The sequence below is a fragment of the Anolis carolinensis genome, chromosome 3 (assembly GCF_035594765.1).
Source record: "Anolis carolinensis isolate JA03-04 chromosome 3, rAnoCar3.1.pri, whole genome shotgun sequence".
NCBI lineage: Eukaryota > Metazoa > Chordata > Lepidosauria > Squamata > Dactyloidae > Anolis > Anolis carolinensis.
In genome coordinates this window covers 233,689,880-233,714,125 of record NC_085843.1, presented here as the reverse complement: position 1 = coordinate 233,714,125, position 24,246 = coordinate 233,689,880, and the positions used below count along the sequence as shown (strand labels likewise).

The 24,246-nt window shown below is 43.8% G+C and overlaps 1 protein-coding gene across 2 annotated transcripts in view; it reads left to right on the top strand.

The window, feature by feature from the left end:
* slit1 (slit guidance ligand 1) overlaps window positions 1-22,206 on the top strand; it is a 181,307-nt gene extending 159,101 nt beyond the window's left edge. The window contains exons 21-37 of one of the 2 annotated variants that reach the window (XM_003224243.4): window positions 2,315-2,447; window positions 3,657-3,725; window positions 5,484-5,555; window positions 6,963-7,034; window positions 7,573-7,644; window positions 8,800-8,963; window positions 10,384-10,508; window positions 10,910-11,007; window positions 12,945-13,084; window positions 14,165-14,258; window positions 14,445-14,582; window positions 15,836-16,073; window positions 16,214-16,344; window positions 16,672-16,826; window positions 17,812-18,100; window positions 19,741-19,952; window positions 20,514-22,206. In XM_003224243.4, the coding sequence (XP_003224291.1) occupies window positions 2,315-2,447; window positions 3,657-3,725; window positions 5,484-5,555; window positions 6,963-7,034; window positions 7,573-7,644; window positions 8,800-8,963; window positions 10,384-10,508; window positions 10,910-11,007; window positions 12,945-13,084; window positions 14,165-14,258; window positions 14,445-14,582; window positions 15,836-16,073; window positions 16,214-16,344; window positions 16,672-16,826; window positions 17,812-18,100; window positions 19,741-19,952; window positions 20,514-20,752 (2,441 nt within the window). In that variant the 3' untranslated portion in view covers window positions 20,753-22,206. The remainder of the gene's footprint in view (window positions 1-2,314; window positions 2,448-3,656; window positions 3,726-5,483; window positions 5,556-6,962; window positions 7,035-7,572; window positions 7,645-8,799; window positions 8,964-10,383; window positions 10,509-10,909; window positions 11,008-12,944; window positions 13,085-14,164; window positions 14,259-14,444; window positions 14,583-15,835; window positions 16,074-16,213; window positions 16,345-16,671; window positions 16,827-17,811; window positions 18,101-19,740; window positions 19,953-20,513) is intronic. The other variant, XM_008116073.3, reaches the window with a different exon arrangement.
* The last annotated feature ends 2,040 nt before the right edge of the window (window positions 22,207-24,246 follow it).

Below are 24,246 nucleotides of genomic sequence, written 5' to 3'. Positions count from 1 at the left end.
TGTAGGTTGTTACAATGGTATAAAGACAATAGACTTTCTGTTCTGGCACTGCATTTTCAGACTTACAATGTTTAATTGCTAAAAAGGGATGTCAGTCCCACATTCATTTATTCATTAGCATTGGAGTGGGTGTATGAGAGTGACTTTTCAACATGTACACTGCCCATTTATGCAAGTGGTATAAAGCAGGGGTGAGAAGGGTTTGGCCCATGGACCACATGTTCTGTAGCTCCGAAAGCCTCCAGCCAGCCAGCCAAATTTTCAACCCCTTTTTCTGCATTATTTTCAAGTGAAAATTGATCTAAAATTATATGTAAAGTCTTCAAATATGGGGGGGGGGGGAACCCACCCAGAATTTCTGAATTCTTGTTCGCCCTCATTCATATCTTAGCTACAGTGGTAACTAGAAATGACATATCACCATTTTGACTGTGATATGGATGAAAAAGAAGGTATTTTGATATGTTCTCAGATGGGCACAAGAAGAAAATTGACACCAAGACTCCACAAAGGGTTGCCCACCCTTTGTATAATGATATACTCCAAGCTTTCAAACATGCAAAATGTATTAATACTTGGAAACAGCTTTCCTCACACTGTTCAGTTGACCTGTTTGAAGAGAAGCGCAACTAATTTTGGAAATAACTGCACCCAGTCTCTGAGCACATATCCCTTTGAAAATAAATTGCAATCATAACCTTATTGAAAAGGAAAAATGTTATATCCGTGTGGCAAATGTGAATCTCCATGAACATGTGGAGACCATCTTTCGAAAACCACTAGTCAAGAAAAGCATGACACTGTTAGAAGTCAACCCTTTAAACAAGTGATATTCACAAGCATTCATGTAATGGCACACAGGTAACTAGGCTGTTAAACTGAAGAACTATGTCTTTGAACTGCCAAGGACAAAGACATGCCACCACAAAAATATATTTGGTTAGCAGAGGATGATTGTTTCTTTGAAGTTCTAATTGTAATTGTAATTGCCCAAAAAGATATACACTCCCTTAAACCTCTTAGTTTAAAATATGTACTCAAGAGATAAGAAACAGTCTTCTTTGAAAAATAACATACTCACTTTGTTTACTCACAAACATCTTGTATTAATTCACCATACAGGCACATTTCTTATTTAAGTTAATTTAGAGATAGGGTGTAGTTCTCTCTGTGTTGAATACACAGGGCATCATTCTTAATCAATAGTCCATAGTCTTTAGGTATAGTTATACTCATTGAAGTCCATAAGTCATACTTCTCTACTGAAGTCCAAACAGCAACATGCATCCGCCTCCACTGAAGTCTGATGCAAAATGGGGTCCTGAGTCTGAACATGCTCAGTACAAACACATGTCTATAACCCCTCCCACACCAAAGAGGTACAGTCTAACTGGCAAATCAACATATACATAGAATACAGGTTAGCAAATATATACATTAACAAATAAATAGTGAAAGTCTTGGTTGGTTGCTATTTCCAACAACTAAATCATGGTGAAGGGCAAAGAAGACTGCCTGTGTTGATATAATGGTGTGGGCAGTCATGTTTGGAAAAATTACTTTTTCAAGTAAAGCTCCCTGAATCCTCCAGCCAGATTTTCCAAACATGTGTATGATTCTTCTGTGTCCTGTTCTAAAGAGTTGTGAGAGACAATTTAATCAATTCTTTGAACACTAAACTAAATATAGTGTCCCAGGGCCCTTCCATACAACCATATAATCCAAAATATCAAGGCAGAAAATTCCACAATATCTGCTTTGAACTGGGTTATGTGAGTCCACACTGTCATATATTCCAGTTCAAAGCAGAAAATGTGGGATTTTATTCAGTTGTGTGGAAGGGGCCCCAGGCGCAGGAAATATTTAGTGTTACTTTACAATTTGACAAGTCATGTTAGGTCATTGAATCTGATTTAAATAATGGTGTTCAATATAGTATGATCTGTGGAAGATGGGGGCATGGTAACTGTTCAGAACAATAAATTTAACAGCTGCTTGGCTTTTTCAAAGTGCTTCTACAGAAGATCCTCATGTAAATCGATAAGGAGGACACAGATGTCAGAGAGACCTTTCACACCCTCTCTAATTAAGAGCTATATTTTTATTTGCAGTGAATTCATCTCACCAAATGATTAATATTCCCAACTCTTAAGTACTCCCAATGCCTCTGACCCTTTTGAAAGATGTAAGGCACTTTATATAGTGATATATTGGTAGACCAAGATCTAAGTTTTCCTGGAGAGATTGGGGATAATCAAGATTCATATTTCACTTTCTCTTTCTATTGCAAACCCTTTGGTTTGACCCTTGGCAGGCCAAGAGGAGACCAGCTGCTTCCCGCGTCCTCAATGCCCGCAGGAATGCACTTGCTTAGACACTGTTGTCCGCTGCAGCAACAAACACCTGAAAGCTCTCCCCAAAGGGATACCCAAGAACGTCACTGAACTGTGAGTAATGCTGGCAGAACCCTGATAATTCTGGGGAAGGGGCATGGAGGGAGCTGCCATGGGAAATACACACAGCTTCAGCCCTTGAGTATTTTGGAAGAAACCCATTACCTTACAACAGTGCCATTGTTATGTGTCCCACCACCATCTGTGGGTAGGTAGGCTCCAAATCCAAATTGCTATTGTATTCTGATGATATCTTTTTATCCTTAGAAAATATGTCTATGGCAAGTGAAAGGGATTTGACCATTCTCTTGTTCCATAGCATTACATCGATCATGCCCTTAACTGGGACACTGGAATGGGAAAAGGTAGCATTGTTTCAGGTTTTGAATCTTGGGCAGAACAATATATGTCCATGGATATATTTTATATTGTATTTAATAGTTTTAATTGATTTTATGTGCGGTGTAATTTTGATTTTGTGTAGGCATCGAATTACTCTCATTGTTATAAGCTGCTCTGAGTCCCTTTGGGAGAGAAGGGCGGGATATAAATGTTGGAAATAAATAAATAAATAAATGATGCCACCCCTTCACATTACTAGAAGTTTGCCTGTACAACACATTTAGATGATTCTTCACTTGTTGACTCAACTAACAGAACAACAGGAACACTCTGCATTTCTGTACTTACAGTTCTTACATTTTTGATACTTTTTTGGGTACCATTGTCATTTATGTATTTATTTGCACTATTAATATTCCACCCTGCTCACCTCGAGGGGAGCTCAGGGTGGATCACAGAACACATATTCGGCAAACATTCAATGCCGATTATAACAATGAGAAGACAAACAACAGATAGAGGTATATATAGGCTTTCCTATCTTTTGGCATCTTTGGAGGCAGTGCTCGGTTCTGGCCACCAGAGGGTGCTGTTGCTGTATCTCCCTGCCGAAGAGCTTTCTTTGTTCGAAAATTCCTCCTTTTTTTCCGATCAAACACCAAGCCTAAATACCTCCTCGCTTTAATGCAGTTCCTATTTATCTACTCACATTTGTTTTCGAACTGCTAGGTAGACAGAAGCCAGGCTAAAGGTTAGGAGCTCACCCTGACCCGGGCTTTGAACTCTCAACCTTCCAGCTGTCAAGGTTTATTGCAGCTTGGTGATTAACCTGCTGTGCTAAAGCCTGGACTTTAACCACTACTTCTCTGAGTTTTATTTTGTGTTGCTTCTGCGATGTCTGATGCATCCTTGCTCTTGCAGCTACCTTGATGGCAACCAATTCACCTTGGTCCCTGGACAGCTCTCCACTTTCCGTTATCTTCAGCTGGTGTAAGTATCTGAGAAGCAAATGGTAAGGACGTCTGTGAGTGAATTTATCATGACTTCTCTTAAAGATACGAGAAATGGAAAGAAATGGAGCATCATGTCTGTTTTTTTCAGCAACTTTCTAGGCATCCATGCTTCATCGTTGTCAAATTTTTGAAGCAGGGTGGCTGGTAGATTGCACCCTAGTAGTTATTGTCATTCCTCCTACTGTCCTGAGATAAATAAGAATATCTACTGGTGCTGCTCCATGGTTAATACTGGCTATACTCCTGCTTAACTCATAACAATTGTGAGTAGAACGGTACTAAAATCTAGAGTGGATCCACTGCCACTGCAGCAGCTTCCCCAGCCAAGGAATCTGAATATCATGAGCAGAAGGCCAGTCTGCACAATACAGCCAAATGCCAGGTCTCTGACTTGTTTCTTGCCAATAACATGCCAAAACACAAAACAAAAAACCCTTTTATGAAAATGTGGGTTACTTTATTGAATCAGGTGAGCCTTTAAGATGGCCCAGAGAGCTAGCATGCAAGATGGCAAAATCTTTTGATCTCCTCTGAGCTGCATCAAGAAGAGCATGGGAGCCCTTCTGAACTGTGTTAAAAATAAGAGTGTGTGCAGGTGCTCCCTGTGTAGCCCACAGAAGAGTAAGAGGCTTAAGGAAAAGAGCTTATTTACTGGGAAATATTTTTAGATTGCAACCTTCTAGGCTCTAGAAGCAGATTTCCAAAGAAGGCTGAAACTGACACACCCTCACAACTGAGAAAGTTGGGTCAGTCTGAATAGGATGTGGTTTATTTAGCCAAAGGCAGTGAGAAAATTAGACCCTTCTCAAAGTGTCTTCTAGCCTAGCTGAGTTCCTTAAGTAGCTACTGCCGAGATCACATGCCCTTGTTGTTCCTAAGTGTTACAACAGGCTTGGTTTTATAGTGATCCACCTAAACATTAGGGGGGGGGGACTTCCTTACAGTAAGAGCTCATTGACAGTGGAATATGCTGCTCGGAGTGTGGTGAAGTCTCCTTCTCTAGATATTTTTAAACAGAGGCTGCATGACCATCAGTTAGGAGTTCTTTAACTGGGTATTCCTGCATGGCAGGGGTTTGGACTGGATGGCCCTTGTGCTCTCTTCCAATTCTGTGATTCTCCACGCCAATTTTGCTTCACTGCCCTTTATCTCACTTGGATTTCTTCATTTCTGTGATTTTACCTTATTCTTGAGGAACTCCATAGCGATCCCAACAGTTTATTTAATATACCAGATGGTGAAATGCAGCTTTGACTTTCCTGCTCTAAAGAGCACTGATTCTGTGAGTCACCTCATGAGCAGAAAACAGAGTTTGGACATGTTATTTTGGGGCTGAAATTCCTAAGATCCCAGTTGGGAGATTCTACAAATTGTGGTCCAAGAAGATACACTTTCCAAGCTTTAAGCGTAATCTCTGATTTCCTTGTGATCTTCCCTTATCTTCAAAGCATATGGATGATTAGATCCCCCTCTCCCTTCATGACTCTGTTCATCAAGACAACTTTCCAGCAGGAATGAACAAACCAAGAAGGGATTTAGAGAAATTAGTTGAACACCAAATTGTTTTCTGCACATGCAGGTTGCTGAAGACAATGCATTTTTGATAGGTGTGCTAACTCTGATGCTAATATTCTATGTGTGTCTGGCATGGGAAGTGTGGTGAATACAATATGATGCTGAAGAATGAATGAATTAAGAATGATATTAGAGTCGTACTGGTACTTGTGTCTTACAGGGATCTCAGCAACAACAAGATCAGCTCTCTGAGCAACTCATCTTTCACCAACATGAGCCAGCTCACCACCTTGTGAGTGTGTCTAAAGCCGTATCTAAATGACATATCAGAAAGGAGGGCAGCTTGCAGAAGAGGCCTTGATTATGGGACTTTAGGGGAGCAAAGGCTTTTTAAAATGGCAGATACTATCCAGCCTTTAAAAAGAGTGTGCAAAATATCCCAAAATCTAGAAACAAATCCATGTATTTGTCTGTAAGTCATTATGCCACCATAGAGATTTACATTCTTGCATATTTTTCAGTTCCCATCCTAATATTGACTTTAAAATTCTAAAAATGTCACATAACCAGAGGAGTTAGCTTGTCTCCCGACTCCCCATGTTTCCTATGCTACTAATTTTGGGGTTCAGATTCAAAGTTCCATGCTTTCATGCTGGACCAGAAGATCCTGGTGATAACACCCAGGCAAAATATTTAAGACATTGGCCAGAATGCTTTGGGGCACTTGCAAATTCATGATCTGGATATTGCTGTTACATCTTCATAATCTTTATGTAGCTTCCATTTTCAGTACTATGAAAGTCCCCAACTCCCCACTTACCAGGCAGTGGTCATTGCAGCCAATGGTGGTCTGTTCTGCTGTTGAGTGAGAAGCAGTTTACAGATATTCCCTTTCCTCTTTCATGCAAATGGTTTCCACTCCAGTGTGAGGCAAAATTGAGACAGGGATCTTGTTTCCCTGGAGATCAGTCATGAGAGGAAGTGGAAATGACAGTCAGCTGCTTTCCAAATGACAAGAAGATAGACCCCTGTCAATCACGGTGGCTGCTTCCTGTTGAATGGGGGCTAAAGCAGGGACAGCACCATTGAGTATCCTTTATCTGAAATTCCTGGAACTAGAAGTGATTTAGATTTTGGGTTTTTGTTTTTTGATTACTTGTATTTGCATGTACATACATAATGAGATACCTTGGAGATGGACCCAAATCTAAACACAAAGTTCATTTATGTTTCATGTACAAATTATACACACACGCTGAAGGCAAAATAAAGTTTGAGTACACTGAACCTCTGAAAGCAAAGGTGCCACTATCTCAGCCAGCCATTTGGAATATTTTGGATTTTGGAATTCTGGTTAAGGGATGCTCAGCCTGTAGTTAATTTTCACTGATTAGAATAGGAGAGATTTTGTAATAAAACATTTAATTGGCTAGCAGTCCTTGTATGTCCTTTGTTCTGATTTTACACTCATGCCAAATAATGCTTCATTCTCAAAATGGATGTGATGTCAACAATGACAAGACTGGATTCCAGTCAAAACCCTGAAGCAGACTGTGCCTCATTGCCCAGTAGGGAATATTGAAATTAACAGTACTGAAGGGAAGTGATACAGACAGCCATGTTAGACAAGGTGTGAGAGATGCTTTTAAAGAATATGTGATGATCTAACTTGTCCCTTCCTCTCTCTATGATCACTCAGGATTCTCAGCTACAATGCACTACAGTGTATCCCACCATTGGCCTTTGAGGGTCTCCGTTCGCTACGGCTGCTGTAGGTACCTTGTATTTCTGTGTGCCGCAACCAAATTATGCCCCAAAGAATGGCTGCCCCATATTCCTTCTTCTCTTTACACTATTTTCCCCATTATGTTCTCACTTCTTTGGGCTCAAGCTCTAGCTTGGTGGTAAAGGGTTGCTGAAGGAAAACTAAACTATCTCATATCCCTTCGCAATATTATTCTACGCCAGTGGTTCTCAACCTGGGGTCCCCAGATGTTTTTGGCCTTCAACTCCCAGAAATCCTAACAGCTGGTAAACTGGCTAGGATTTCTGGGAGTTGTAGGCCAAAAACTTCTGGGAACCACAGGTCGAGAACCATTGTTCTACATCATCTGGTCCATAGACCAATACTTTTAATTGTCAGAGAAGCAATAAGGGATCCACAGGCTCTTAATGATGTCTACAGACCCCAAGATCCTCTGCAAATTTTGGGATGATTATGCTTTTTCTCACACTAATTTTGCAAAGATTCTAACTAAAGGAACCAATGTAACCACCCCCTGTCCCCTGTTGCTTACATTTATATTCAGGTCTCTCCATGGAAATGATGTCTCTATGCTCCCTGAAGGGATCTTTGCTGATGTCACCTCTCTGTCTCACCTGTGAGTACTTTCATCAGAATGGGAACCCATTACTCCCACCTCGGGGCTTCCCAATGCTCTGTAGGTCTGTAGCTGGAGGGTATAAACCACTGGTTCTCTACCTGTGGGTCCCTAGATGTTTTGGCCTTCAACTCCCAGAAATCCGAACATCTGGTAAACTGGCTGGGATTTCTGGGAGTTGAAGGCCAAAACATCTGGGGACCCACAGGTTGAGAACCACTGGTATAAACTATGGAGCATCCATTTGTTTTCTGTTGCTTATTCAGCTGTTTAGAAGATGATGGTAGGCAGGAGTCTATTTCCATTTTGAAGGCAAGCAGCCTTGGCTGAGGTGGTAACAGATGTTAAGCAAGGTCCTTAGACAGAGCTTGGGAAGATTATTTCTTAAATCACAGCTCCTACAGCCCATTCGCTGGAAGTTGCTCTCTAAATAGTACATTTCCTAACTCTGCCCTTCAGGTTCTGCTAGCTCTTCATGTCTATATAGCTGTGGAAAAAATACCTTTATTAAGAGAGTAACTATGCTTGGTTTCTTTTCTCTGCTACAGAAGAAATTGCCCTTGGCAAGCACCCTAAAGCTCTAATTATATGGCTCCACAACAGGCCCAGTTAGAAAGGCTAATCCAGGCAAGGAAAAGTGAATTTGGGGACAATCTGTTTTTCCTGCCATTGATTCTGGCATTTGGCTGCCAGACAGTTGATTCTCTCCCCCCCCCCCCCCCCCAAGTTGGGTGTATTCCAAGTGAGGTCAATTTCAGTTTGCATACATTTGAAATGGTTTGCATACATTTTAAAATGTTTTAAAGGGAACAGGCAACCAAACATAATACATGTGGTGTGTTTAGTGTCTCTAACCTCAAAGGAGGGATAGTGCAGATTGCATTCAGCTGAGGCAATACATACATCTTAGCATTGAATAATGAGATGCTACAGTTGGATGTGTGAATCAGCCCTATAAGGGAAAAGAAAACTAAGAGAGAGAGTGTGTGTATCTTAGAATAAAACAACCCTGCTGCATGTGTGGGCGGATTCAGAACCTAAAACTAAACATCTAGAAATCAGTTTTAAGGCCTCTGGAGGCAACCTGAGTGTCAAGAAGGAGGCACCCACACCTTCAATAGTTGTATAGAAAATGTGATTCTTCCTTCTCCACAGAGCCATTGGTGCCAACCCTCTGTACTGTGATTGTCACATGCGTTGGCTCTCAGGTTGGGTCAAAACTGGCTACAAAGAGCCTGGCATTGCCCGTTGTGCTGGCCCTACTGACATGGAAGGTAAACTGCTGCTCACCACTCCAGCCAAAAAGTTTGAGTGCCAAGGTAAGTGACTGGAGTCAGGGGCAAATGTGGCATAAGCAAGCACCCATTTCACAGAACATCCATTACCCAAACCACAGTCCTTTAGGTCCCATGCTACCCTGTACACCAGTGGTTCTCAACCTTCCTAATGCTGCAACCCCTTAATACACTTCCTCATGTTGTTGTGACCATATCTGCAGATGTGCCACTGATATTACATTCAGCCCTTTGTGTTAAGGTCCCAGAAAGATCTGGAGAGAGATCAGGAAGACAAGTGTGTACGGGCAATCCCCAAGTTCAAGACATCTGACTTACATATGACTCATAGTTAAGGATGGGGGTGAGACAACAGGAAGTGAGAGGAAATTTACCCCTAGGAAAGGAAACTCATTCCCGTAAGAGTTATCATGGGAAAAAGATGTCTCCATTGAAGCTTTATCACCAATCTTTGTCTCCACAACAACTCAACATTTTCAAAATCCAATTCTCAAAGGGACAGAAAGTCAGGTGAAATCTTCTGGACAGAAGCACAGACAGGAACAGAAATGGTTCAGGGATTTTTATTTTTTTTGTGTGTGTCAGGAGCGACTTGAGAAACTGCAAGTCGCTTCTGGTGTGAGAGAATTGGCCATCTGCAAGACTGTTGCCCAGGGGACACCCGGATGTTTTAATGTTTTTACCATCCTTGTGGGAGGCTTCTCTCATATCCCCGCATGATATGAGAGTTGATAGAGGGAGCTCATCCGCGCTCTCCCAGGGTTGGATTCGAACCAGCAACCTTCAGGTCACCAACCCAACCTTCAAGTCATCAGTTCTGCCGGCACAAGGGTTTAACCCAATGCACCATCAGGGGCTCCAGTTAAGGTGGTGACAATCTGCTATACTTCTGCAGTGTAGATTTAGCTTCAGTCTCCTCAGATTCTTTCTAAATTGGAATATAGTTTCTCATGTCCCTGCATTTCTCATGTCCCTGCATTTTCTCATGTCCCTGCATGGAGCTGGAGCTGACAGAGGGAGCTCATCCACGCTCTCCCTGGGTTGGATTCAAACTGGCAACCTTCAGGTCAGCACCCCGACCTTCAAGTCATCAGTCCTGCCAGCACAAGGGTTTACCCACTGTGCCACCGGGGGCTCCCTGGTTCAGGGATAACCTAAGCTATCTAACTTAAAAAATATTTTTGACTGGACTTATACTTAAAAAGGTACCTGTTCTGACTCACATACAAATTCAGTTTATGAACAAATCTACAGAATCTATCTTGTTTATAACTTGGGAATTGCCTGTATCTACTATTGGGCTGGAGGTTATATTGGGTGCCTCTTTCTCCCCTATCTAACCAGGAAGCTGTAAAATTCACTCCTAGTGATTAACTCATAGTAATTATGTGGCTTTAGTTCTTCATTCCTGTTTATATGATGGCTCCTCTCCACTTGTACGCAGCACCTCCCCCAGTAGCCATCCAGGCCAAGTGCAACCCCTGCCTCTCCAATCCCTGCCAGAACAAGGGCACTTGCCAGCAAGATCCACTGGATTCCTACCAATGTGCCTGCCCCAACAAGTACAAGGTGAGAAGCTTGATGTATCTGGAGAGGAAGATCTTAGCAGGGTCACTAACAAAAGAGAAGGGCTTTGTTTGACTTTTGAAGACCATATCTTTGGGTAGAGTACATGGCCCAAAAAAGACAACAATGTCAAGAACTCAGATACAGTTAGGAACACTTTTCATTGACATCAAACCCAACCTGTAACTAACAGAATGAAGGGAAAAGAGACATAGCTATCTCGGGTCACATATTGGGATCAAAGCAGAATATAAATTAAATAAATATACTGTTTCAACTGATTAGGCCTAAAGTTGGCAAAACAGCTTTTGGGGTTTATTTCACTCATCTCTGTCTTACCCTGTTGTTTTATTATCATTTGATTTTTTGAGGAGTGACTGCTTCCTAATTTTCATTTCTTTCAGGGAAGAAACTGCGAGTTCTCTGTTGACAGTTGCTCCAGCAGACCGTGTGAGAATGGCGGGACATGCCTGTCCCATGATGGAGCTGGAGTTGGCTTTATGTGAGTGGCTGTTCAGGGACACATCAGCCAGCTTTGCTGGGTAGTGTCTGTCCAGGTCTTCATGCCTGGGGTGGCTCTGAGATGTATTGCTTGCCAAGAGCCAGCTGCTATGCCTCACCACAAGGCTGCCAGCTTCCAATATCTCTATCCAGATACCAACCTCTCCCCATGATCATTAGTTAAAAGTAGGTGGAAGGCTGTTTATGATGTCCAAAAATGCACCCTTGGTCTCCACTACCTCCTGAGCAACATCCCCTTTTAGTACCTGCGCTGACCCTAAAGGCCATAGCCAATTTCTTTCTATAAATATGGATTGACATCCAAGAGGGCAGATTCTGGAAACATGTGTTGAATTGACAGTTGTTCCAGTCTTTAGGGGTTCTGATTTATGGTTGGCCCTCTATTCCCAGGGCGCCTCCCCACTCCACTTTTCAGAGTACAGCGTAGGCGGCTTTCTGGGAAACAGATCATAATTAGCAGCTGAAAATAAACCACAGACTATAGTGAGAGAATGGGGCCCCAGCCTTGTCTGTGTACCCAAATTGCCAGGATGCTAAATGGCCTCTCATCCCGTCACCATAACAACCCAGCATCTTCAAAGCTAGCACATAATGTCCCTTGGGGGTTGACAAAGCTGCTTCCAGCACATGCCACACTATAGATTCTGCCTTTGGGAAAAGTAGTAGGCAGGGACATGATCTCCGTCTGTCTAGGAAAGGGTAGCAGGGCTTTCAGCCCACAGAGTAATTCAATATGCAGCCCGTGAAGGAGGATCACCAGTTCTTCTACCTCTGTTTCTTCTTCTGAGTTGAACATACTGCAGACAGTATGAATGCATTTGAAATACACTGTGCATTCATTTATGACGTCCAAACTACCCACCCCATATAATATCTGTTTACATCTGCGTGGGTATATTGACATGGTAGAGAAGTATATACAGGTTCCTCATATACATCTAGGAGCCCCCGGTGGTGTAGTGGGATAAAACACTGAGCTGCTGAACTTGCTGACCGAAAGGTTGACAGTTCGAATCCGAGGAGCAGGGTGAGCTCCCACTTTTAGCCCCATCTTCTGCCAACCTAGCAGTTCAAAAACATACAAATGTGATTATATCAATAGGTACCGCTTCAGTGGGAAGATAACGGCGCTCCATGCAGTCATGCCAGCCACATGACCTTGGAAGTGTCTACGGACAACGCCAGCTCTTCAGCTTAGAAATGGAAATGAGCACCAACCCCCAGAGTCGGACACAACTAGATTTAATGTCAAGGGAAAACTTTTACCTACCATATACATCTGCAAGCACATATATATCACTACTGGTATGATTTGTGCATAATTGTAGACAGAGCTCACATACTCATCTAGCTTGGACATCCAAATGTAATTACTGATACAGATTTATTTTATAATATAAATATACGGCTATATAATTGTGCCCTTCATTCCAGCAGAGTCTGGAATGATAAAACATGCATAAAACACGTTGTTGAGGGATTTCATAGCTGGAATCACTGGGCTGCTATGAGTTTTCCAGGTTGTATGGCCATTTTCCAGAAGCATTTCTTCCTGACGTTTTGCCCACATCTATGGCAGGCACCTTCAGAAGTTGTGAGGTCTGTCTGTACTCACATTTGCATGTTTTCAAACTGCTAGGTTGGCAGAAGCTGGGGCTAACAGCAGGAACTCACTCTGCTCCCCGGATTCGAACTGCCAACCTTTTGGTCAGCAAGTTCAGCAGCTCAGCGGTTTAATTCGCTGCGCCACCAGGGGCTCCCAAAATGTAAATTGGTGTAATGCAGATTCAGACTTTCTTGCATTTGGAGCCTGTGAGTACCAAACACCTTTTGGAAGTTGACTATATGAGTAAGGTTCAAGAGACAGAGTATTGGAATAGAACAACCAATCATTAACCCTTATTTTTCTTTCATCAGGTGTTTCTGCATAGATGGATTTGAAGGACCAACCTGCAGTCTGAAGACCAACAGCTGCAATGACAGCAGCTGCAAGAATGGCGGCACCTGCATCACCGGCACCTCCAATTACACCTGCATGTGCCTTCCTTTCTACACAGGTAGAGTAAATCAGATTCTGGAAGGGAAACTTACTTGGCCATATTGATCCTATCACTGCCACCAGACTATTACAGGCATATTCTATGATTCACTGCTTTTGCACTCAGTAAACCCAGAGTTCAATTTATAGTAGAAGCACACAGTGATTAAAGAAGGTAATGAAGTAGTCTTAAATGGAGTGAACTCGGAGAGAAGCGAAATGGAGTTAAAATGAATTCTAATCTGATCATTGGATTTTCAGATGGAGTAGTTTAGCAGAAAGACCAAGTTTCATTAAATGACTTCTTACTGATGGGTCTAGCTGCAGTGCAAGGGAGTCCAGAACTCCCATCCTTTCATTAGTTTATAGCTAGTGTTCCTAAGGCTGTAAATGTTCTGAGGCTTTTACAAAAAATGTCTACTTTTAAAAGGTTCTAAAAACTGGGTTGCTGTGAGTTTTCCAGGTTGTATGGCCATGTTCCAGAAGCATTCTCTCCTGATGCTTCACCCACATTTAAGGCAGGCATCCTCAGAGGTTGTGAGGTCCTCTGAGGATGCCTGCCATAGATGTGGGCAAAAGTCAGAAGAGAATGCTTCTGGAAGATGGCCATACAGCCCAGAATACTCACAGCAACCCAGTGATTCAGTCCGTGAAAGCCTTCGACAACGTTCTAAGAGCTGTTAGCTGGGGGATTCTAGAAGTTGTAATTCAAAAAGTAAATTACTTGTAAGAGAGTTGTCAGATTGAAAGCTGGAGAGAACGTCTTCATTTTTAATATCTGTTGCAAAGTGGGTGTTGCTCGTCATGTAACCAGGTAAAAAGCAACACTTGCTGAAATTATCAATGAAATGGTGTCATCCATTTTCCTAACAAAAACATTTCTCTTTTAAACAAATCTTGCCATCAGCAGATTTTTATACTTGGTATTTCAGAGCAGCCGAGCAGTAGGCAATTGGGGCTTATATTCATTTATTTTGTCATACACATGTATGGGTCATTATTTTCCCCTCCCTCACTTTGCAGAACTGGTATAACTGGATGTAGAGAAGAACATGGGGCATGAGCCTGCCTTTTCTCTATCTTTGTCTCCTCCCTGCAGGAACTTACTGTGAGCAGCTAGTGGATGTCTGTTCCCCAGAGCTCAACCCTTGCCAGCATGGGGCCATATGCAGGATCTCCTCTGAGGGACCCAAGTGAGTAGATTAGAAACTTGGAGAGAAAAGATTTAAACCCAAGATTAACAGGAGAGCTTGGAAATAGATTTGTAAATGTGATAGGAGAAGCATGCAGCATGGCCATGGATTTTACCCAGCATGTGTGCCTTGCTGTTCTTTGGAGCCTGAACTCAGCGAGTGTCTCTTTTCTGCCCCTGCTTCCAGGTGTGAGTGCATGCCTGGCTACATGGGGGATAACTGTAGCATGAACTATGATGATTGCTTGGATCACCGATGCCAGAACAGTGCCAAATGCCTTGACGAGCCAAATGGGTATTCCTGCCTCTGTGCTGGAGGCTACAGGTATGAGTCCCAGATGGGGACATGGCCAAGTGCTTGCATCAGTGACACTCCACCTGAGCTCTGCAAAGTCTAGCATCTGGCCCTGTTCTCTGGAGGAGGAACCCTTTTCCATACAAGTGGGGTTAGAAGATGGCTGATCACCAAAGGAACAGTGAATTGTTACTAGAATTGTAAAACAGAGATTCGGCTTAGAATGGTTGGGCCATATTTTGTGAGATTAAAGATTGTCTCCGATTTTCTATGCCAGGGAATGGCAAGCCTGGTGTGAATCCCTTTTTCTTATCAAGGAGACCCTCGTGTAGTCAAGGCCCTCCTCCAAATTGTTCTGACCTTCCTGGCAGTAGACCCCTCTGTGTAGTACAGTGGTTTCCAACCTTTTTTTGACCAGGGATCACTTGACCAGAGACCACTCTCCAACATTAGTACCAAAAGGGTTATGAATCAGTTTTTGGTCAACTTTAGATTTGGTTTGGTTATTTGGGGTGTTGATTCAGAAAATTGCATTGGATAGACCACATCAGCTGTAGTTTCTGATACAAAACATATACTATCCAGTAGTCGCTATCTGCTCGTCCACAGAAAACCATATTTAATAACCTAGAGCTGATGTGGTCTATCTAATGCAATTTTCTGAATCAGCACCCCAAATAACCCCAGGAACAGGCCTAAAAATGGAGACACAAAGATGGCCCCAGGTGCTGCATGGAACAGCTCTGCTCAGGAGGAGGGAGGAGGAGGAGAAGCAGCAGTCAGGAGGCTTGTTGTCGCGCCTTTCATAGGTAGTCAGCCTCTCGCCTCCCGACATCCCCGTTGCCTCTGCACTATAAGAGGGTTTTGCAAGACCAGTCGCTCTCGTTGCAACAGTGTTGTAATGGTGAAGCCATAACATCCCTTGATACACCCATACGAACTAATATGGTTATGTCTTTGAATAAGTAAATTCCTTAGGTTTTTGCTAGGTCATTATTTGTATGCCATGACATGTTCATACATCCCATGTTCACTTGTGTAGTGTGAGCTAGAATGCTGCATACACACATCTGTATGATTACTATACTTCTTTTACTCAGTCTCTGAAGTGGGAGATTCAGACAACACAGAGGTGGGAGGTGGAGTGCATTGCTTAAAAAAGATACCCGCTGCCATAAACTTCAGCTCCAGTCTCAGTGAAATGCTGTGGTAATGCCTGTGAGAGTTCTTTCCTTCTCCTCCTTCTCCAACTTCTGCCTTGTTGTGTGTTTTTCTCATCACAGTGGTCAGCTCTGTGAGATACCACCCCATCGCTCCCTCCAGCCTACCCCCTGTGAGAGGGCAGAATGCCAGAATGGTGCCAACTGTGTGGAGCTTGGCAGTCGTGCCTTGTGCCAATGCCTCCCTGGCTTTGGAGGGCCTAAATGTGAGAAGCTGCTGAGCGTCAATTTTGTGGACCGGGACACATACCTACAGTTCACTGACCTGCAAAACTGGCCCAGTGCCAACATCACCTTGCAGGTAGGAGTTGCCACCCTCTTCACCATGCCATGGGGGTCCATGTGCCTTCTGTCTTCCTTCCCTATGCCATTTGTGAAGAAAGTTGAGTCATAGAATTAACTTCTCTGCCCATTCCTTGCTGGCTTCCTTGTTTTCTGTAGGTATCCACAGCTGAAGATAATGGAATCCTTTTGTATAATGGGGACACTGACCATATGGCAGTTGAGTTATACCAAGGGCACGTGCGTGTCAGCTATGATCCCGGCACTTACCCCAGTTCTGCCATTTACAGGTAGCTCTCTGCTCTTTATTTCTGCCCCAACCTCAGTGTAATCTTTAGACTTTAAGCATATTTGTCTTGAGGAAATGAGCCAGGAGGGTGAGAAAGGGAAGACTTAGAACTTTGATAGTAGTGCAGTGATTTACACTAAAGCTTAATACAGATGTTGAAAATGGATTTCTGTGGTGAACAAAAGGCAGGAATATTTGTGAATGATGAATTTGTATATTAAAGGAGAAGGATGCCTGTAGATTACAGGTGTCAAGCCAATCTGGGGTGGGCGGGTTAGTGAGTGAGTGCCACGAGCCTTTTCCATCACATTCCTCACTTCCTTTCCAGTGCAGAGACCATTAATGATGGGCAGTTCCATACAGTGGAACTGGTGACCTTTGAGCGGATGGTGAATCTCTCAATTGATGGAGGGGACCCCATGACCATGGATGGCTTTGGCAAGGTCCACACACTGAACCCTGACGCTCCACTCTACGTTGGAGGTATGATTGCAGTCTGGACTCAGTTCATTTGGGGAGGAAAAGGGATGTTCCCACTGAAGTGGGAAAGAGAGGCTGCTCTGTCGACAGCCCCATCCTTGCAGTCTTAACTCTTAATATGGACCATTTCCTCTTTTCTTATGAAAGTGCATATCTCCACTGGATAATCCTATGGTAGTAATAAATGAAACATCCTTTATTGATCTATACTTTAAATGCTTGGATATTGCTTTTCCTCCAATGAGTATGTGGTGATGAACGTAGTTCTTTTCTTGATCCTTACAACAGCCCTGGATCAGATTGAGAGATTGTTAGTGCCATCCAGTCAGTCAGTGATTTTCATAATTGAATGGGATCTCCCAACTCAGGGAAGAGGCATGCTTGGTTTTTTTTTTTTAAACATCTGATACTCCTAGCAAGAGATACTGCTGAAACCAGAAGTAAAGGGATGACATTCCTGGTTTGGGTTAGGGCAGATGTGTCCCTAGATGTTTTGGCTTTCAACTCCCAGAAATCCTAACAGCTTGTAAACTGGCTGGGATTTATGGGAGTTGTAGGCCAAAACACCCAGGGACCCACAGGTTGAGAGCCACTGGTTTAGGGTAAGGAAAGTAGGAGGGCAATATTGTGATCCTGGACACTTTTAAAAGATGTTGTGTGTGAGGTCTTCTGCACATGTCACGGCTGGCTCCCAGGGTGTTTCAGGGGTGTATGGGTCACACTTTTTCTGTCCCTGCTCTGACCACTTCACATACTTCCTTTTATTTTTCCTATTAAGAATGTGCAACAAAGTAAGGAAAAGACCTAGAGACAGGTAAAGGGAAGGGTGTATGTGCAAACTAAATGCCCCCCTTTCCCCAAACCGCCTGCCCTGGCTCTTGCAGTCCCTTGTGCATTCTAGGTTGAGAACTCCAGGGCTCCTGCCCGCCCATGCATTGCCATCTCTTTTTCTGCCCCTCACCTTCACTGCTGTGGCTCTTTCCACTAGGGATGCCTGTGGATGTGAACTCTGCTGCCTTCCGCCTCTGGCAGATCCTGAATGGTTCCAGCTTCCATGGCTGTATCCGCAACCTGTATATCAACAATGAACTGCAGGATTTCACCAAGACTCAGATGAAGCCAGGCGTCGTGCCTGGCTGTGAGCCTTGTCGCAAGCTCTACTGTCTGCATGGCATTTGTCAACCCAACACCCCTCATGGCCCTATTTGCCGTTGTGATCCAGGCTGGGTGGGACCCCATTGTGACCAGCCCATTAGCAACCCTTGCCAGGGGCACAAGTAAGTACATCAAGTGACAGCTAAAGTTCTCCTCCTCCTTTAGCCTTTCTTTCTGGGTTGTATCTCTCACTGTTGTGTCACCTGTGGGATGGAGGGGAGGACATAGCAAGTGTTGGGTGAGAAGTTAGCTGAGCAATGAAGCATGTTTTCTGCATCCAGAAAATCTAGAGTGGCAGCCCCAGTTGCTGCTAATCATGATAGATAGTGCTGGGTTAGATGGACAACCCATCTGATTTAGTTTTAAGGCAGCCTAATGTCTTTCGGGCTGGGCTTTAGCTCAGCTGGTAAATCATCAGCAGTACCAACCGAAAGGTGGCCAGTACGAACCCCGGTCAGGGTGAGCACTCAACTGTCAAGCCCAGCTCACTGTTTACCTAAGCAGTTCAAAAACAGCTTAGAGCTGTAAGTAGAGAAATTAGGTACCGCTAATTAGGGGGGGGGGGTATTTTACGACACCGTAAAGAACAAGACCAGAAATGTGATGACTAAAAGGAAGGTGGAAGGAGGAAGTCCTGATGGCTCTTTGTCATAGAGAATGGAGCAGCAGCAACCCCCTGTGACTGAATCCGAACTCAACCTCCAAGGCATTGAAACTGAACTTTGAGACAACATACCTCCTTTCTGTCTGTTCTGTTCTGTCCTGTCTGTCCAAATGGCATTGAATGTTTGCCGTGTATGTGTACTGTTATCCGCCCTGAGTCCCCTTGGGGAGATAGGGCAGAATATAAGTAAAATGATGATGATGATGATGATGATTATTATTATTATTATTTCTGAGCATAATTAAACACTAAGTAGAACCTTCTGAGATTAAGAGCTGTTCAACAGTGAGCCTGCGCCACAGCCCGAGCCTCTTCTGTGTATTGCTTTACCTCTTCTGTGTATTGCTTTGTGATGACGTAGGACAAGGCAGCACATGGATGCCTTCTCATAGCAAGAACATTGGGCAGATTTACCTTTTTATAAGCCCACCTCAGCCGATAGGTGACAGTATTTTATTCAGTAAGGACACATATGAAGGCGTCATTGCAGTTAGAATGCAAAACAATAACGCTTTGTCTTTATTCTGTTTATAAAACCTGTATGTTTGTGTCTAGATAAATTATGCTAATACTTTGAAGGATGAAGTAAACTGGGGTGTCAATGTGACTTCTACTTGTCGCCCTTTCATAGGAACCTACCACAGAGGATGGTATATGAGAGTTTTGGAGAAGACAGATTATTCATCACTCTCCTTGACCATCACACTTAAGGCATTCCAAACCTCTGGGCTCTAACATACCGTAGCTTTGCCTTAGTGCTGCTTGTGAAACCAAAATGGGAGCAGTTCTGGTTCTTTTAAGGCAGTAGTTCTCAACCTGTAAGTCCCCAGATGTTTTGGCCTTCAACTCCCAGAAATCCTAACAATTGGTAAACTGGCTGGGATTTCTGGGAGTTGTAGGCCAAAACACCTGGAGACCCATAGGTTGAGAACCACTGTTTTAAGGGGTGATTACATAGAAAGAGCTACAGAGCTCTTACCTGCCAGGCACCTCTGATACAAGGAGAGTGAAAATGTGAAGGGGGTGGGTGGGTTTTAGCCAAACAACAACCTCTTGTATCTACCTACACTCAGCTTTTATATCTTGCTTCACGTACAGGTGTGTGCATGGCATTTGTGTACCCCTGGATCCACTCTCCTATAGCTGCCAGTGCCAGGAGGACTACAAGGGGGCCTTGTGCAACCAGCAAGGGGAGCTCCACAACCCTTGCAAGAATTTGCAGTGTGTTCATGGTCAGTGCCAGATCTCAGACACAGGAGAAGCCTACTGTGAATGCAACGGGGGATTTGATGGTGACCTCTGTGACCAAGGTCAGAAACACCTCCATTCCCACAGTAGTTTTTCATGCACGTTCTGCTAAGAAAACACTCTCTGTCCAGAAATCCAAGCCCTTGTCTAAGCTGGTAGCCTTGACATTTCAATTGTGGGTGGCAAAGGGAGTTCTTTTCTGCCAAGCCGTCACCCACTGATGCATTTCCTAGCAACTAACAACTGCCTTTCCTGCTGTACAGGAAAATGTCCTGTTGTCTCAATGTTCTCAAAGAGTAAAAAACATAAAGCACACCTAGAGCAAAGATACTTTTTCATTGTCTTTCTCCTTTGTCTGGCTTGGAGTGGTTCTCTATTGTCAACTCCACTGGAAGAAGGCAATGCTCACACATCTCTTAGGACTTTTGAGAGAAAACAAATTTGTCTTTTCCCATTTGTCAGTCCCAGAGGGATATTTTTCTCCTTCCTGACACATTGTAAATGTATTAGAATGCCTAATTTTTGAATGTCTAGTTTTTAAAAAGTAGTCACCTGGGTCTCTCCAGTGGCTTTCTCTGGTGTTGTCCTAGCCTAAGGTTCCTCTTTGTTTTTGTTTCCTCCAGAGTCAGAGTGTCGGGGTGAGGCCATGCGTGATTTCCACCAGGTCCAGCGTGGATATGCCATCTGCCAAACCACTCGGCCTGTCTCATGGGTGGAGTGCCGAGGATCCTGCCCGGGACCAGGCTGCTGTGTAGGACTGCGTCTCAAGCGCAGAAAATACACCTTTGAGTGCAGCGATGGCTCTTCCTTTGTGGAGGAGGTGGAAAAACCCAGCAAATGTGGCTGTTCCCAGTGCATGTAGTCTCTGGCAAGGGACAGGCCAGAGACCAGTGGGCCAGGCTGGGCCTGACAGAGGCCTTGGGAACTTCTCCTCTTGCCCCTGTTGCTGAGAGAGGGGTGGGGTAGGAGCTCCATTTGGCAGCTGAGCAGCTCCCTTTGGCTTGGCGACAGTGGCTCTTCCGGATGGACCAGACAAAAGTGTAGATAGAAGACTTTTGCTGGCAAATCCAGCTGAACAGATGTATTTATATCCAGCACAGACTTTACCTGGGGCCACTGTTTGTACCCAGTATGGATTCTCATCACTCTAGCCATGCCTGTTTGTGATGTCCTGAAAGGCCATGCCTAGCCAAGCCTCAGGATCCTGTCATTTCATGTCTTCTCATTTTACCTGGTGTTGAAGCCTGCTACGTGCCTGCTTTCTTTTGTTAGCCAGCTCTGTGTTCTGTTTTTTCTCTCCTGAGTAGCCACTCTAGCTTCTCTCCTTATCCCCCTGCTCATTGCCACTTCATCTTCCATTTATGGGGTTCAAATGCAAGCAATTTGGAGACAAGAGGCAGCAGCCAAGGAAAAGGGCACACAGGATGCTTTATAGGACCAGAATAATTTTAAAGAAGGAAAGGGTCTATTTTTATTGCTGCTTACAACCTGATGGCTACTAAGTAGTAAGGTATAAAACCAGCTTAATTTTGAGGCATGCCATAGTAGGATTATGTATTGAGAACTACCTAGAAGGAAATAAAGATTGGCTAAGTGACTGGCATTAGCAGGAATAGACATACTTTGTCTACGCTCACTTGTATACAGTGGATCTTACCTCCTAAGTATTTGGTTGGATGAAGAGTGGAGAGTGCTTGACTGTTTTCACATTGCAGTTGTTGGGTATAGGACATAGACTAGACCAAGCTCCCTTATTGCGAATTAAAAATTTGCAGTTTCCATGATGTGCAGACAGTAACAGGGAGAATTTAGTTTCTCTGGTTCCTTTTGTGTTCCCATAGCCAATACTAGCATTCCACATTATAGAATCATTTTCTGTGTAAAATGCCACCTGTTTGCGGAAACAGGGTCTGGATATTTGAGGAAGGTGGTTCTTTAATTCAACAGCTGCCAACTCCAGGATTCTCATATCCATACCCATCACAGTCACTTTCATCTGCCTTTTTAGAAGGGCATATGGAGGGAATTGGATAGCATGTGTCTCTTGCACTCAATTGACAGTAGCATTTTTTTCCCAAAATGCAACATCATATGCCAGGCTCACCCATAACGTAGCTTTGCCCATGCACAATGGTGTGTAATAAACCAAGCACTGCCTGCTATGAAAGCTGAAGCACAGACTACCAAAGTAGGTACATTAGACTCTGCACATCCAGGCCACAGGTGAAACTAGGTCTGTGCCATGACATCAGAGAAAACAAGGTGGCTCTCCAACATCTAGGCATTTAAAATAAACTAACCCGACAGTGTCTCCTCTTTCGCCGTCTCCGAATCCCTGTTTGTTAGTGGTTAACTTTGATGGGCCCAGGACAGAAGAGTTTGCTCAAGGATACTTTGGATGTAGCCTCATCCTTAAAAAAAATTCTCTATGTGCTGTGGGCCAACAATTCCAAGACAAACCCAAGTTAAATGATCAAGAAAAGCTGTAATTTCAGATCTACACAGATGTCAGTTGAGCAAATTTGCAGGTTATTTTTGTATATTTTTTCGTGTTTCTGCAGGGGTGAAGGGGCAAAGATATAAAACACTCTAAATTATATGTCCTGACCATTAGAAACGTTTCTCACATAATCTCTCCACAGATAGAGGCTTTAAAGTATCTAGCCAGCCTTGAAGGCTTGGAACGCCTTTGTTCAAACAACTAGAGCTGAGATTTTCAGGATTCTGAGTTTTCATTTGATAACTCTGCAAGAAAACAGTTGCTGAGAGACCACACGATGAGATCTCGTGAAGCTTGAAGGCCTTGGCAGTACAGTACCTGTGTTCTAGTTTCCAGGGCAACCTCAGCAGCCTCAACTAGGTGCCTGTTGCTTGAAACATGGGTGATATTTCCTCCAAGAGGGTCTCCTAGAAAAGCAGCTCCTTGGCTCTAGCAAGAGAGCCTATGAGACAAGTAATCTCATGGTTCAGGTTCTTAGGACATAAGGTTTTATTGTACACTGTTGGCCAGGAAAAGTGGAAGTTTATGGGAGAGTGTTGCTTAGTGGGCAGTCTTGAGTATCAAGTGGTTGGATTATAGACCATACACTTGCCAACTCCATGCTACTTTTGGGTGAGGGGAAATAGCAACATGAAAACCATTGTTTGCTCCCTATATGTGTGGCAATTGTGCTAATCTGTCATTGTCACGACCCAGGATGCAAAGGCACCAATAACCAAACACAGAGGCCAGAATCTAACTAATATCTTTATTGAAGGAATATATAAAGTTAATAAAAGCAAGTATATGAAATAGTCCAAAAGCAGACCTTTCAGGAAAGGTCTAAATTAGTCCAAAAAGGCGATGTCCAATATGAAATATTAAGGTCCAAAGTTGTAATCCAATAACCGAAACACTCACTTTGCCAGGCAAAGTGAGGGGAGATGACAAGGTCCTTTAGTCCTTAACTTGAGCAAGGCTAGGAAATAACTTGATACTTGAAACAAGGCTTAAAACGTGGAACAAGGTAACTAGGAACAAGAACAAGGTCCGTGGAATAACTTGGTAAAATCCGTGATACAAGGCAAGGATTGGTCCTGGGCAACAAGGCGAAGTCCGTTGGTAAACAAGGCTGGGAAGCAAGGCGAAGGCTGGAAAGCAGGGTAAGGCTTGAGCAGGAGCGAGGCTTGAATCGGAGCGCGCTGTCCAGACACAACTCGCTCCGTAGGCTGACGAATTGACTCCGCGAAGTTACTACGCGGGTAAAACACCTAAATAGAGTCTAACTTTCCCGCCGAAGCAGTTCTCTGGGAAACAGAACCGAAAGCTAAACTCTGAGACCAGATGTGAGACTCCCCAAAGATTCTCACGAGAAGCAGTCTTAATTGGCCACATTCTTAGCTGCAATCCTCGCACTCCTGCGCGAAGCTGATTCCAAACTTCTCTGTTGTTTACAAAACTCCCGGCGCAAGAACACGGGAGAAGTAGGCTCTGGGGTTGTTTGACATACTTCTGGGAGACAACTTTCTTGCAGGTGCAAGGTTCCCAGATCTGCCTGGGAAAGATCTGGCTGAGGGGAATCCAGTTCTGACTGGGAAGGTAAAAAACCCAAGTTTTCCTCCTCATCAGGAATTACAATGTCCTGAGCAGGACTACAAGGCCCATGGGTCATCACACTATCCCCCTCCTCAAGGCCCCTCCCAAACTGGGGCCCTCTCCCCGAGGCGCGAGGTCGCGGCTTGGCGGGATAGGTCTGATGAAAGCGGCGGGTTAGATCAGGAGCATGGACTGTGGAGGCGTCTTCCCAAGAGCGTTCCTCAGGGCCAAAACCCACCCAGTCAATGAGATATTGTAGGCGGCGGCGATGAAAGCGAGAA